Source organism: Gopherus evgoodei, chromosome 2, assembly GCF_007399415.2.
Source record: "Gopherus evgoodei ecotype Sinaloan lineage chromosome 2, rGopEvg1_v1.p, whole genome shotgun sequence".
NCBI lineage: Eukaryota > Metazoa > Chordata > Testudines > Testudinidae > Gopherus > Gopherus evgoodei.
In genome coordinates this window covers 116,773,909-116,786,972 of record NC_044323.1, presented here as the reverse complement: position 1 = coordinate 116,786,972, position 13,064 = coordinate 116,773,909, and the positions used below count along the sequence as shown (strand labels likewise).

The 13,064-nt window shown below is 39.7% G+C and overlaps 1 protein-coding gene across 1 annotated transcript in view; it reads right to left on the bottom strand.

Moving 5' to 3' along the window:
* Positions 1-291: 291 nt before the first annotated feature.
* Positions 292-13,064, bottom strand: part of RECK (reversion inducing cysteine rich protein with kazal motifs) — a 136,536-nt gene continuing 123,763 nt past the window's right edge. Inside the window, 2 exon segments of the mRNA XM_030551567.1 lie at positions 292-1,691; positions 10,345-10,500. Coding sequence (XP_030407427.1) covers positions 1,476-1,691; positions 10,345-10,500 — 372 coding nt within the window. The 3' untranslated portion in view covers positions 292-1,475.

Below are 13,064 nucleotides of genomic sequence, written 5' to 3'. Positions count from 1 at the left end.
TTATATCTGATTGTAATTTTGCAGACCTGGAACACAACAACAAAACAACAAATGTAATTCAGCTCTTCCCACGAAATGAGTTTGACACTCCTGCTATAAGGGGAATACAAAATGTTTAGACACCAAGAGAGAGACTATACAAAACTACTGTAAGAATCGTAACTTAGAATTTACTTACTTTGGTAAGTTTTAAAATCTAAACATAGCAAAAATGTATATTTTTGCATTTAATTTTTTCTAGGTGCTATATCTGAAAGGAAACAAAACCACACTGAAATATGTGGATGATTTTATAAAATTGCATATATATTTTTAAGTATACATGAGAAAATAAAAGTTCTTTTTATTAAAATAGAAAAAAGCTTTGATACATTTGCACTGAAAATATTTAACAGAAAATAATTGCTACAGACATGCTACAGTAACACACAAAAGGTTCAAAAAGTTTTCAGTGCCTTCTTTTAAAGTTCAACATTTTGGCAAAAAAGTTTTTTCTGTATAAAACTTCAAAAGTTGGCTATTATAATACTGATACAAAACACTTCATGTAGATTAAGTTCATGTGCATAAAACACAACTTTTAATGTATTTTTGTATAAAATCAACATATTTAAAGTGTAAATTTCATTAGATAACATGCAAATACTGCAATATTTAAAATGGCACTTATAAATAGAGGCTTTATAATTTTGCATCCAATAAGAAAATCAGAATACATGGTATTTGCAATATACAGAACTGTAGAAATGAATACATTTCTCCATTTCTTAACGTAAATAAGGTTCTGGCTTAGAATATGATTGTCATTTTACAAACATGGGGCCCAATATCCTGCAAGCACTTAAGCAGGTGAGTAAAGCTACTCAAATATGTAAGTTTGCTGGGATAGGCCCATGGCTATTTAGCTTTCTTCATAATAAAATATAAGATAATATATTCATACAAAAAATTACTCAGTTCGTTTTTTGGTAAATTATTTAAGTAGCAGCAATTTTTGTTTCTTCCAAAAACTGATGTTTAAAATAGGTGCATACTTGTCATAATTCTCAGTGATATACATCTGAATAATAATTAAAAAAAACACTTTTCAAAAATCACAATACGTTTGCTCACTGCTGAAAATGTGTGTGTAACAACTTCCTTTTCACAGAATCACAAGTTTAAAGATTTGTACAACATTTTTAAGGTATGTGTGCATAAAGAAAATGATGTGTGTGAAAAATCTTTTGACTAGTGATTTTAGTGATTAACAGAGTTTTCTTTTGGATTATTTCAAATATTTTAAAATTCATTTTTAATGAAAAATGTAGTATATTAAAACCTTGTTCTGGAATTTTGTTGAACCAAACTGATATATATTTTTCTTTCTGGTTAAAATATATATATTGCTCTATTAATAGATCAGCAGTTCTGAATGTCCTTCGCAATACAGAAAAAATACAACAGGATATTTATTTTGCACATTTTCTAAGCAGTTATGTATTATAAATTGCTGCTTGCAAGGTCAATATAAGGCTCAAGAGCAGGGTCTGCAATACAGGCACAGCTTTAACAGAGGAAGAAGATATACTATAGGAAACTTGCACCTGGGATGTGATAAGTGCTGATAATGGCACATGGGATGCTAAAGTTGGGCTGTCAGAATTTATCAGCGACTCTATCTTTTCTGCTTCTTTATTGCAGGCTTCAATCTAGAAAAAAATTCCAGCAGTTAGTTATTAAAATCTCTTCTCTTTATCTAGAAGATTAGTATAAACATTTAGGATGGTGTATAAAGTTTAGGATGGCAAAGCCACAAATGAATTGTACAGGTCAGCTTTTGAGAGTTTTAAAAAATTGTATTTTATGTCTCTGTCAGGTGCCTTAGTTACTTATGAATCCTACCATGACAGCTTCATGGGGAGAAAATTATAAACCTCAAAAATGGTTCATCAGAATTTTGTGATTTTTAAGGCCCCAAATCTCATCATAGACCAGAATCAGAAAGCAGGGCCTCACACCACTGGAAATCATGGGATTTCTCTCCTGGTTCACAAGGTATTGCACTGAGGTCCATGGGAGTAGAGAACCCACAGAGAACCTTAGGAGGGTTGGTACCCCCAGGCCTGGGAACTTTAGGAGATTCAATAACCCTCTCAAGGAAATTTTCCTTTTTCTCCTGACAAGTCTTTATAATGTTCAGGTTACATTCTGAGGCCCTTTGCACAAGAACATGGGCGAGAGACTTTTCTTAATAAAGGAAACAAACAAACCAACTTTGTTTTTCAGAAATCCATTTCATGAACTCACCACAGATGATAACATTCCAAATTGAGAAGTTAGTAACTCTTGAAAATAGACTATCTTGGGGTTTTGGCAAAGGAATATGTACAGGGCAAACTAAGTTTTATTTTCTACAAAGTAGAAAAAAAATAGATTTTTGATTACTGGTAAACACTCCAATTTTAAGGTTTTAACTTAGAAACCACTTGTCTGATACAATTCAAATTTTACAGAAAAATTTGAAATAGTGTAGTTTCAGTCCTAGTCCTCAGCCTGCCACTTTTACAGCCAATTTATTTATTTTTTGAGATTTTAAAAGATGGAGATGGAAGAGACGGTTACTCACCCTGTGTAGTAACTGAAGTTCTTTGAGATGGTCATCCCGATGGGTGCTCCACTTTAGATGTTCTTGCACCCCTGCACTTGTAATCGGAGATTTGTGGCAGCAGTGCTTGATTGGGTGAGACACGCACAGTCCCAGTTTTTGCGCTGTTTCAGCTATCTAGCACCGTGTGACAACCCCCACCCCTGCCCCCGTTCCTTCTCTGCTGCAGAGTATGTAATGTGAAGTAGAGGGGAGGTGAGAAGGTAGTGGAGCACCCACAGGGACAACCATCTCGAAGAACTTTAGTTACTGCACAGGGTAAGTAATCTTCTCCTCTTCTTCTTAGAGGAGTGTCCTTGTTGGTGCTCCACTTCAGGTGACTTCAGAGCAGTGCTCTTCAGTGGAAGGAAGGGGCTTCAGAGTTGATGATAGATAGTAGATGATAATACAGTAAGTCCAAATAGCGCATCAGATGCTGAATGTTCTAATGTACAGTGTTGTGTAAATGTATGTGCTGAGGCTCAAGTTCCCACTTTATAGATGTCCATAATGGGGACACTGTTAAGAAATGCTATCGAAGCCAATAAAGCTCTGGTGAAATGTGCATGGGTGCCCACTGGGGCTGAAGATGCTTTTGACAATAGCACAAGTTGATGCACACAGAAATCTGTTTGGACAGTCTCTATTTAGATACGGTGTCTCCTTTTGATCATTTTGGGATGGAGATGAATAATTCTGGTGACTTTCGAAAAGTCTTTGTTCTGTCTATATAAAAGGCTAGTGCCCTTCGTATGTCTAGGATGTGAAGTGAGGACTCTTGTCTATTCCCATGGGGGGTTGGATAGAAGGATGGGAGGTGAATGAGTTGGTTAAGATGGAAAGAGGAGGCAATCTTAGGTAAGAACTCGGGATGAGATAATAGGGCAACTTTATTTTTTAAGAATATCACGTATAATGGATGTGCCATGGGGGCCCCTAGCTCTGCCATCCACCAGGTGGACGTAATGGCGGTGAGGAAGGCTACCTTCACTGAGCGGTGAAGTAGTGAGCACATCGTTAGCGGTTCAAATGGGGTTCTGGTGAGGCTCCACCATTCTAGGTTAAGATCCCAGAGTGGAGATAGGGTTCATACTTCAGAGTAAATGTTGATAAGTCCTTTGAGAAAGCGCTTGGTGACTGGGTGAGCAAAAAAAAATCAGTAAATGTTGTATATTTTGGTGGAACGCTGTGATGGCCGAGAGGTGTACCCGACTGAGCTCATGGAGAGGCCCTATTTCTTTAGTTCTAGTATGTACTCTAGAATTAAAGGTAGAGGGAAGGAGACGGCTGTGATTTGTTTATTTTGGCACCACGCAGAGAATTGTATCCATTTGTGTAAATATGTATGATGGGTAGCTGGTCTGTGACTATTTAGTAGAATGTCCTTCACTTCTTCTGAGCAGGTCATTTCAGGTCCTTGGAGCGATAGAGTAGCCACATTTTGAGGTGGAGTATTTCTAAATTCGGATGAAGAAGTTGGCCTGCATCTTGAGAGAGGAGACAGGGTACAAGAGAAAGGGTATGTGGTGTGCATGCTACCATTTTGGGAAGGGAACCACATTTGTCATGGCTATCAGAATGATTTTGGACTTGTCCAATGTGATCTTGTGTATTATCCGGGATCGGAGGGAAGGCATATAGGAGAGGAGCATCCCATTTGATAAGAAAGGTGTTTCCCATGGAGCAAAGGCCCAAACCTGCTCTGGAGAAAAACAGAGTATTTGGCATTGTGTGCCATTGCAAAGAGATCTATAGTTGGGAACCCCCAATCTTGATATATGTTGTGAAGAAACCGTATATCTAATTCCCACTTGTGGTCCTGAGAAAAGTTCCTGCTCAGTGCATCTGCAGCAGTGTTTTGGCATCCCGGTAGGTAATAGGCTGAGATGTTGATGTTGTGACAGATGCACCAGTTCCAAAGTAGCATGGCTTCCATGCACAGAGAGTGTGAGCATGCCTCCCTTGCTGGTTTATATAGAATATGCATGCAACACTGTCTGTGAGGATTTTTATGGTCTTGTTCTTGATTATGGGCAGGAAATGGGAGCACATGTTGCAAATGGCTCGTAGTTCCAGTAGCTTTATACACAGGAGGGATTCTGATGGGGACCAATGGCCCTAGATAATATGAGTGTTCAGATGTGCTCCCCAACCTAGTAGTGAGGCATCCTTCATGATCATCATTGTTGGAGGATTCAGGACAAAGAAGGCCCTGGTCCAAACATTCTCTGGTCATGTTGCCCTTGGTAGGGAGTCTTTTACTTTGTTTGGTATTGTGAAGTGTTTGTTCATGCTGTGTTTGAATGGAGTGTAGGTTGTCTGGAGCCAGGCTTGCAGACACTGCACGTGTAACCTCACGTTTGATGACAAATGTCGTTGCAGACAGGTGGCTCTGCAGTTGTAGGCAAGTCTTGGCCATTATCTGAGGGCTGTTTAGTTTTGAGGAGATCAGACTGGTTAGAGTAATGAATTGCTGTCATGGTAGAGAGGTCATAGCCTCTGGAGAACTGAGGTAGACTCCGATGAATTCTAGTTTTTGCACTAAAGTTAGTGTTGATTTTTGTGCATTTGTAGGCCTAGGCACGTGAAGAGAGCTACCTTGCTTCTAGCGCTCCTTGTCATGTTGATGGTTTCAGTAAGCAGTCATCGAATTATGGGAATATCATAATTCCCTGTCTGCAGAGGTAAGCCGTGACCACTGCAAGAATCTTGGACAATACTCATGGGACAGTGGATAGGCCGAAAGGCTGAATTTTCTAGTGAAAGTGATCTGCTTCTGGAACAAATCTGTAGAACCTCTGATGTGATGGATGTACTGTTAAATGAAAGTGTGCATCCTGGAGGTCGAGGGCCAAGAATCAGGCCTTCCTTTCTAGTGCTGGAGTTATGGTTGCCAACGTGACCATCTTGAAGTATTGGGTCTTCACGAATTTGTTGGGTCTTTGTAAATTGAGAATGGGTCTCCACCATCCAGTTTTTTTCTGGGTGAGGAAATAATGTGAATAGAAACCCTTCCCTCTGTGTTCTGTTGGTACCAGTTTCACAGCACCTAGATATATGAGGTGGGTCACGTCCTGTCACAGTAGATCTTCATGAGAGGGGTCCCTGAAAAGGGATGGGGAAGGAAGATTGGTACGGGGGATGGAGATAAATGGGATGGAATACCCAGACTTTATTATATCTAGTACGCATCTGTTGGATGTGAGAGTCTGCCAGATTGGGTAAAAAGGTGTGAGACAATCTGAATGGCTGGGAGATAACAGGTGTTTCCAGCACTTGAAGTTGTGGGGGTCTTGGACCTTTGACCAAAGTCTCAACACTGCGGTCTCGACGGTGGTTGAGACATAGAAGGCTGAAGTGGAGGCGGTCTCCTTGTGGATCTCTGTTTCTGCCCTTGTTGCACATATTATCTGTGTGATTACGCATAAGATGTAGACCTGAATCTTTGTGAGGCATAGTACTTGCCCTCCTTTTCCTTGTTTCTAGGCATGTAGATACCCAGGGACTTTAACATCTCCCTTTAGTCTTTGAGTGTGTGGAGAGATTCATCTGCTTTGGCAGCAAACAATTTAGAATCTTCAAATGGGAGATCCTTGACCATCAATTGTACCTCTCTGGGAAACCCAGAGAGATGCAACCAAGATGCTCGCCTCACCACTATTTCTGTGGCTACCAACTATATTGTGGAGTCTGCAGATTGCAATGCAGCCTGCAATGCTGTTCTGCCAAGATGATGTCCTTCAGAGATTATGGTCCTGCACTGTTCTCTTTTCTCTTCTGGAATGAATTCAATACATTCTGACAACTTTGAGTAGTTTGAGTGGTCATATTTAGCAAATAATGCCTTGTAATTGCCAATCCTGAGGTGTAACGTTGCCAGTCGAAGAGATCTAGTCTCTTCCAATATCTGTCATACGGTGTGTTTTGTGTGTGGGGGGGGTGTTATTCTCTGCCCTGTTCATTTACTGCATCCACCACCAAAGAGTTTGGTGTGGGGTGTGAGAAGAGGAACTCCATTTCCTTCACTGGCACATAATATTTGTTGTCAGACCTCTTGCATGTAGATGGGATTGTTGTTGGGGGTCTGCCAAAATCGATTTTGCGGGTTTCATAACTGCGTCATTCATCGGTAGAGTGATTTTGGAAGAGGTTGAGGTCTGTTGGATATCTAATAGTTTATGGATCAGAGGGGTAGCCATGTTAGTCTGGATCTGTAAAAGCAGCAAAGAGTCCTGTGACACCTTATAGACTAACAGACGTATTGGAGCATGAGCTTTCGTAGGTGAATACCCACTTCGTCGGATGCATTGGAGCTCATGCTCCAATACGTCTGTTAGTCTATAAGGTGCCACAGGACTCTTTGCTGCTAATAGTTTCTGTTGTTATTCCTGAACTTCTTCCAGTGAGATATCCAATGAGCCTGCCATTCTCTTAAAAAGGTCCTGAAATTGTTTCATGTCATTCACCGTGTTGGGAGGTGGGGGCATGATGGTGTCATCAAGGGAAGATGATGAAAAATTGGCTCCTGGTATCACCTCCTGGTGCAAAATCTCCTCCTCCTCTTTGGCCACATCTTCTGGGAGCTCAGAGAGTCACCAGTACTGAAGATGAGGGTGGAATGACGTGTGCTCACTCTGGGCAGACTGGAAGGTTTGCGGTGTTGTGGGGGGTTTGCCACCCATGGGATCCAATAATGCCACTGAGGTTGAAAAGGCATCGGTGGCATCCCATGGGTGTCCATATCACTTTTGATCTTTGGGCCCAGTATAATAGCCCCTGTTCTGTGGTGGATCTGATCTGGTAGGTACACAGATGGGAGAGGAATGGTGAGAGGAGTATATTTCTCCTTCATCCTCGTCCTCCTCGTCGCATGATAGTGAAGGAGCAAATCTAGATGGAGTGGTGAGACGGGTGCTGGATTGAGGAACATGATTTCTTGGCAGATTTCCGAGCTGCAGAAGTTAGAGCTCAGTTTTTGGCCACCTTCGTCTTTCACGTGAGCCGATAAGGAAGAGCCTCTGTCAGCAGTTGGGAACCTATGTTTGGGGGGGTGGGAGGTCTGTGATTTGGGCTCAAATGCTGTCCGGAGAGACTTCTCCACCATGAGAAATTTGAACTGTAAGTCTCTTGCCATCCTGGTTTGGGCTTTTAGATTGTGACAATGCAAGCACTTGTGAGGGATGTGTGTCTTGCCGAGGCAACGAACATACTGTGAGTGCCTATCTGACACCAGGACAGAAAGGCTGCACGTGAGGCAGCATTAAAACCTGGGGAACTGGGCATGCACCTCATAAAAATGTTTCTCCCTCCAAAGGAGAAAACCAATTATTCTAACCTACTAATGGCTAACAACATAAACTTAATCTTCTAGTCTGAGAGAAAAAAAACTTTTTTTAAAGGAAGAAAAAAAATTAAACAGGAAAGGAAAATTACTTATAATCCAACAAGAACAAAGTGTGAATTGTGAAAAAAAACCCATTCTAATAAAAGTAGCCATAGAGGCACTGCTAAGTGCTCTGACTCAAGCAAAAGGCGGTAGAGAAGGAACTGAGGGGGGTTTGCCACACGGCGCTAAATAACCACCTGAAGCGGTGCGAGATGGGGACCGTGCATGTGCAACCCAACCATGCACTGCTACCACAAATCTCCTATTACAAGTACAGGGGCGCAAGAACACCTAAAGTGGAGCACCACAGGGACACTCCTCAAAGAAAAAATTGGAATTATAATGGAAATTTAGATGCAGCATTAACTACAGAATGTAAAAAACACTTCATGGTCAGTAAAAGTAGATAAATTCAACAGAATGCTAGCAATTATAGGTATCTTGATAGACGAGGCTAGACAACATGACTTTGACGTAAAGCCAAATTCAGTCACAGTGTAAACTGGTGTAACTTCAATGCAATTGATCAAATTCTGTTCACTTAGAACAGACTTAACTCTGGCCCATACAGGAAGCAAAACTGAATACACAAAACGAGTTTGGGAAAATAAAAAGGAAATCGGAGGCAGACTTTCCTAAATCAAACAATTGGAGGAAATGTAATTGCCCAAATAATATTTGTGTTGTAGAACGAGCAGAAAATGTGGATTCCAGTCTGCTGCTTCTTACCTACTCCCCCTTTTTTATTTTAAAGATTAACCTTCATCTGAAAATAATGCATGTTAATGCACAAGTTAAGAGCATCAAATTGGCCAGCGTGAATCCTAAACTCTTAGGGAACTTCATTATAAAAATGTGCTGTCACCGGGCCAGGGAAAGGCGCTTAAGAAAAGTACAGGGGTTTTTTGGACTTGCAGAAACCTAATCAAAAGAATGTCAGAATAAAGCAAGAGTTCTAGGAAAAAGAAATGCAATATATATTTGAAGCTTGTTTTTATTGTAGCAGTTCTGAGTTGCTCCAAGCAAAATAGTATAATGGCTTTTGTGTGGGTTTACTAATCCACATATAGAGATTAGGGTTCCCAGCTGTGTGTGAATATCTTTGCTAGCACAAAGTAGGTGTGTCACACCATTATTATGGTGGGGCAAAACAGTGACTTGATGTCCTTTAACATATTATGAAAAGTATTTGGGGACTTTGTAGCACACTGATAGCTAGTTTTGTAAGAGAGAGGATCCCTCTATCAAAACTGATGGTCCCAGAAATATAGGAGCAGATATTTAGCTGGTATGGTTCCATTGAAGTCAGTGGAGCTATGACAATTTCCAGCAGCTGAGGTGGCAGCCTAAGCCATATCTATATGTAGCATCAAGACAGACCATGGTATAACACATTCATACACACCCAGATGCATTTTTTAAGTAACAGACCAATGGCTTGATACTAAAAACGTATACTCCAAAGCACATTTATTAAATGCATGACAGTCACTCTTCTAAATATATTTTTTCTTTGTGAAATTTTAAATGAAAACTCTTTTGTATTTTACTCAATTGACCTATCTGCTATGCGATATAATTCACAGAAGACTAAAGTATTGAATTTTATATTTTATTGCATTTTATTGTATTTAAAATTACAAAATACCACAAACTCCAGCAAAATGGAGCAATGTAAAGTTTGTAGTATTTTCTTTTCCATGTGCTGTAGTCTGCTGTGTGCTCCAGCATACTCCGCTAGCACCCACAGCTAGAGCTGGGTGAAATTTTTCAAACTTTTTTTGCTGAAAAATTCACACTTGTGTCAACCAAAAGACTGCATGAATTCATGTCCAAATTTGCCAAATTGTTTCAGCCATAAAAGAAAAAAAGTTCCAAAAGTCAAAATGAAACATTTTGATTTAATTCAAAATGACTGTTTTAAAAATTTTGCTTCAATTTTATTAAACAAAATAAAATAAAAACTAAATGAAACATTTTGCTTGACCTGAAACGAAACTTTATTTCTGATTCAGCACCAAACTGAAATATTGGTTATTTTCACAGCTATATTCAGAACCTCTTACAAAAACAGTAAGTGTTAAACACCTCCACTTTATCCTTATAATAGAAACTCTTAGGCACAAACAACCACAGAAGTCTCAGAACAGTCATCATCCAATACAAACAATGAGACTCAATTCCATTTTATTCTTGCCATTTTTCACTGTAGCTTTTCAAGTGTAAATTGAAAGTAAAAATAAATGGTACATAGCACAGATTGTAAATATGACAACCTGTACTGAAATAAAATGGAACTGTATTGACTAAAGAAAATAATAATAAATTCTACCTGCAACGGTTTGGGGTTTTGATCAACAGGTATGATGAGAATCACAATTTCAGATTCTATGCTTAAATATCCAAACACATCGCATTGTGGCACTGAAACATGTAGACGGATTTTTTGAAGTACTTCAAGTACAGTTATTGGCTTTTTATTGGTTACCTGGAAAAAGGTTGAGTACTTTATTATTCACACAAAATAAAATTACATTTGTCCTCTTCAAAGATGTAAATAATAAGGTTATATCATACTAGAAAAGTTGTTTGAACATACTCCATTTTAAACCAAATTATCAAATCCTATATAAATAAACCAAGTCTATATAAGCAATGAATAAGCTTTAAGTGAAGGGAAAGAGAACACTTACTTATCTTCCACTAACTGTGGTTCTTCAAGATGTGGTGTCCATATATATTTTGTTATTGGGGCACATCTGGATAGACTTATGTGTAGTGCTGGGGAGGAGCCAGTGGTCATGGTACATGTAGGTACCAGTGACATAGGGAAGGGTAGGAGAGACGTCCTGGAGGACAAATTTAGGCCTGAAGAGACTGAAATCCAGGCCTTCTATGGTAGCATTCTCAGAAATGCTCCCAGTTCCACATGCAGGGCCAGGTACGCAGGCACAGCTTTAGAGTCTCAATGCGTGAATGAGACGATGGTGTAGAGAGGAAGGGTTTAGATTAATTAGGAACTGGGGAAACCTTTGGGATGGGGGGAACCTATACAGGAGAGATGGGCTCCACCTAAACCAAAGTGGAACCAGACTGCTGGCACTTAACATTAAAAAGGTTGCAGAGCAGTTTTTAAATTAGGAGATGGGGGAAAGCCGACTGCTGCAGAGGAGCACATGGATCGGACAGAGACTTCTCTTAGAGGAGAGTCTATTAATAGAGATTCTCTAGGTTACAGTCAGGAGCAGAGGATGGAAGAGGATAATGTAAGAGCCAGATCAGATGAGAAACAGTCACAAAGAATCAGACACATCAGAAAAGGGCAGACAAATAAACAGTGACAAGTTTTTGAAGTGCTTGTACACAAATGCTAGAAGTCTAAACAATAAGATGGGTGAACTAGAGTGCCTCATGTTAAAGGATGATATTGAGATAATAGGCATCACAGAAACCTGGTGGACTGAGGACACAGTCCTTCTGGAGTACAAAATATATTGGAAGGACAGAACAGGTCATGGCAGGGGGGGTGGGGGTGGGAGGGAGTGGCACTATATGTGAAAGAAAATGTAGACTCAAATGAAGTAAAAATTTTAAGTGAATCCACATGTTCCACAGAATGTCTATGGACAGTAATTTCATGCTCTAATAAGAATATAACATTAGGGATCTATTATCGACCACCTGACCAGGACAGTGATAGTGATAATGAAATGCTAAGGGAAAAATTAGAGAGGCTATCAAAATTAAGAACCCAATAATAGTGGGGGATTTCAATTATCCCCATATTGACTGGTAATATGTCACCTCAGGATGAAATGCAGAGACAAAATTTCTCAATACCTTAATTGACTGCTTCTTGGAGCAGCTGGTATGGGAACCCACAAGGGAAGAGGCAACTCTCAATTTAGTCCTGAGTGGAGAGCAGGAGCTGGTCCAAGAGGGAACTATAACAGGACTGCTTGGAAATAATGACCATAATATAACATTTAACAAACCTGTGGTGGGAAGAGCATCTCAACAGCCCAACACTGTGGCATTTAATTTAAAAAAAGGGAACTATGCAAAAATGAGGGGGTGAGTTAAACAGAAATTAAAAGGTACAGTGGCTAAAGTGAAATCCCTGCAAGCTGCATGGATGCTTTTTAAAGACACCATAATAGAGGCCCAACTTCAATGTGTACCCCAAATTAAGAAACACAGTAAAAGTACTAAAAAAAAAAAAAGTGCCACAGTGGCTTAACAACCATGTAAAAGAAGCAGTGAGAGATAAAAAGGCATCAGTGGAAGTCAAATCCTAGTGAGGTAAATAGAAAGGAGCATAAACACTGCCAAATTAAGTATAAAATGTAATAAGAAAAGCCAAAGAGGAGTCTGACGAACGTCTAGCCAAAAACTCAAAAAACGTTTGTTATTACCTTTTAAGTACATCAGAAGCAGAAAGTCTGCTAAACAACCAGTGGGGTCCCTGGATGATCGAGATACAAAAGGAGCGCTTAAAGACAATAAAGTCATTGTGGAGAAACTAAATGGATTCTTTGCTTCAGTCTTCATGGCTGAGGATGTTAGGGAGATTCCCAGATCTGAGCAGCTTTTATAGGTGACAAATCTGAGAACTGTCACAGATTGAAGTGTCACTAGAGGAGGTTTTGGAATTAATTGATAAATAGCATTCACCCAAAAGTTCTTAAAGAACTCAAATGTGAAGTTGCGGAACTATTAACTATGGTTTGTAACCTGTCCTTTAAATCGGCTTCTGTACCCAATGACTGGAAGATAGCTAATGTAACACCAATATTTAAAAAGGGCTCTAGAGGTGATCCCGGCAATTACAGACTGGTAAGTCTAACGTCAGTACCGGGCAAATTAGTTGAAACAATAGTAAAGAATAAAATTGTCAGACACATAGAAGAACATAAATTGTTGGGCAAAAGTCCACATGGTTTCTCTAAAGGGAAATCGTGACTTACTAATCTATTAGAGTTCTTTGAAGGGGACAACAAACATGTGGACGAGGGGGGATCCACTGGACACAGTATATTTAGATTTCCAGAA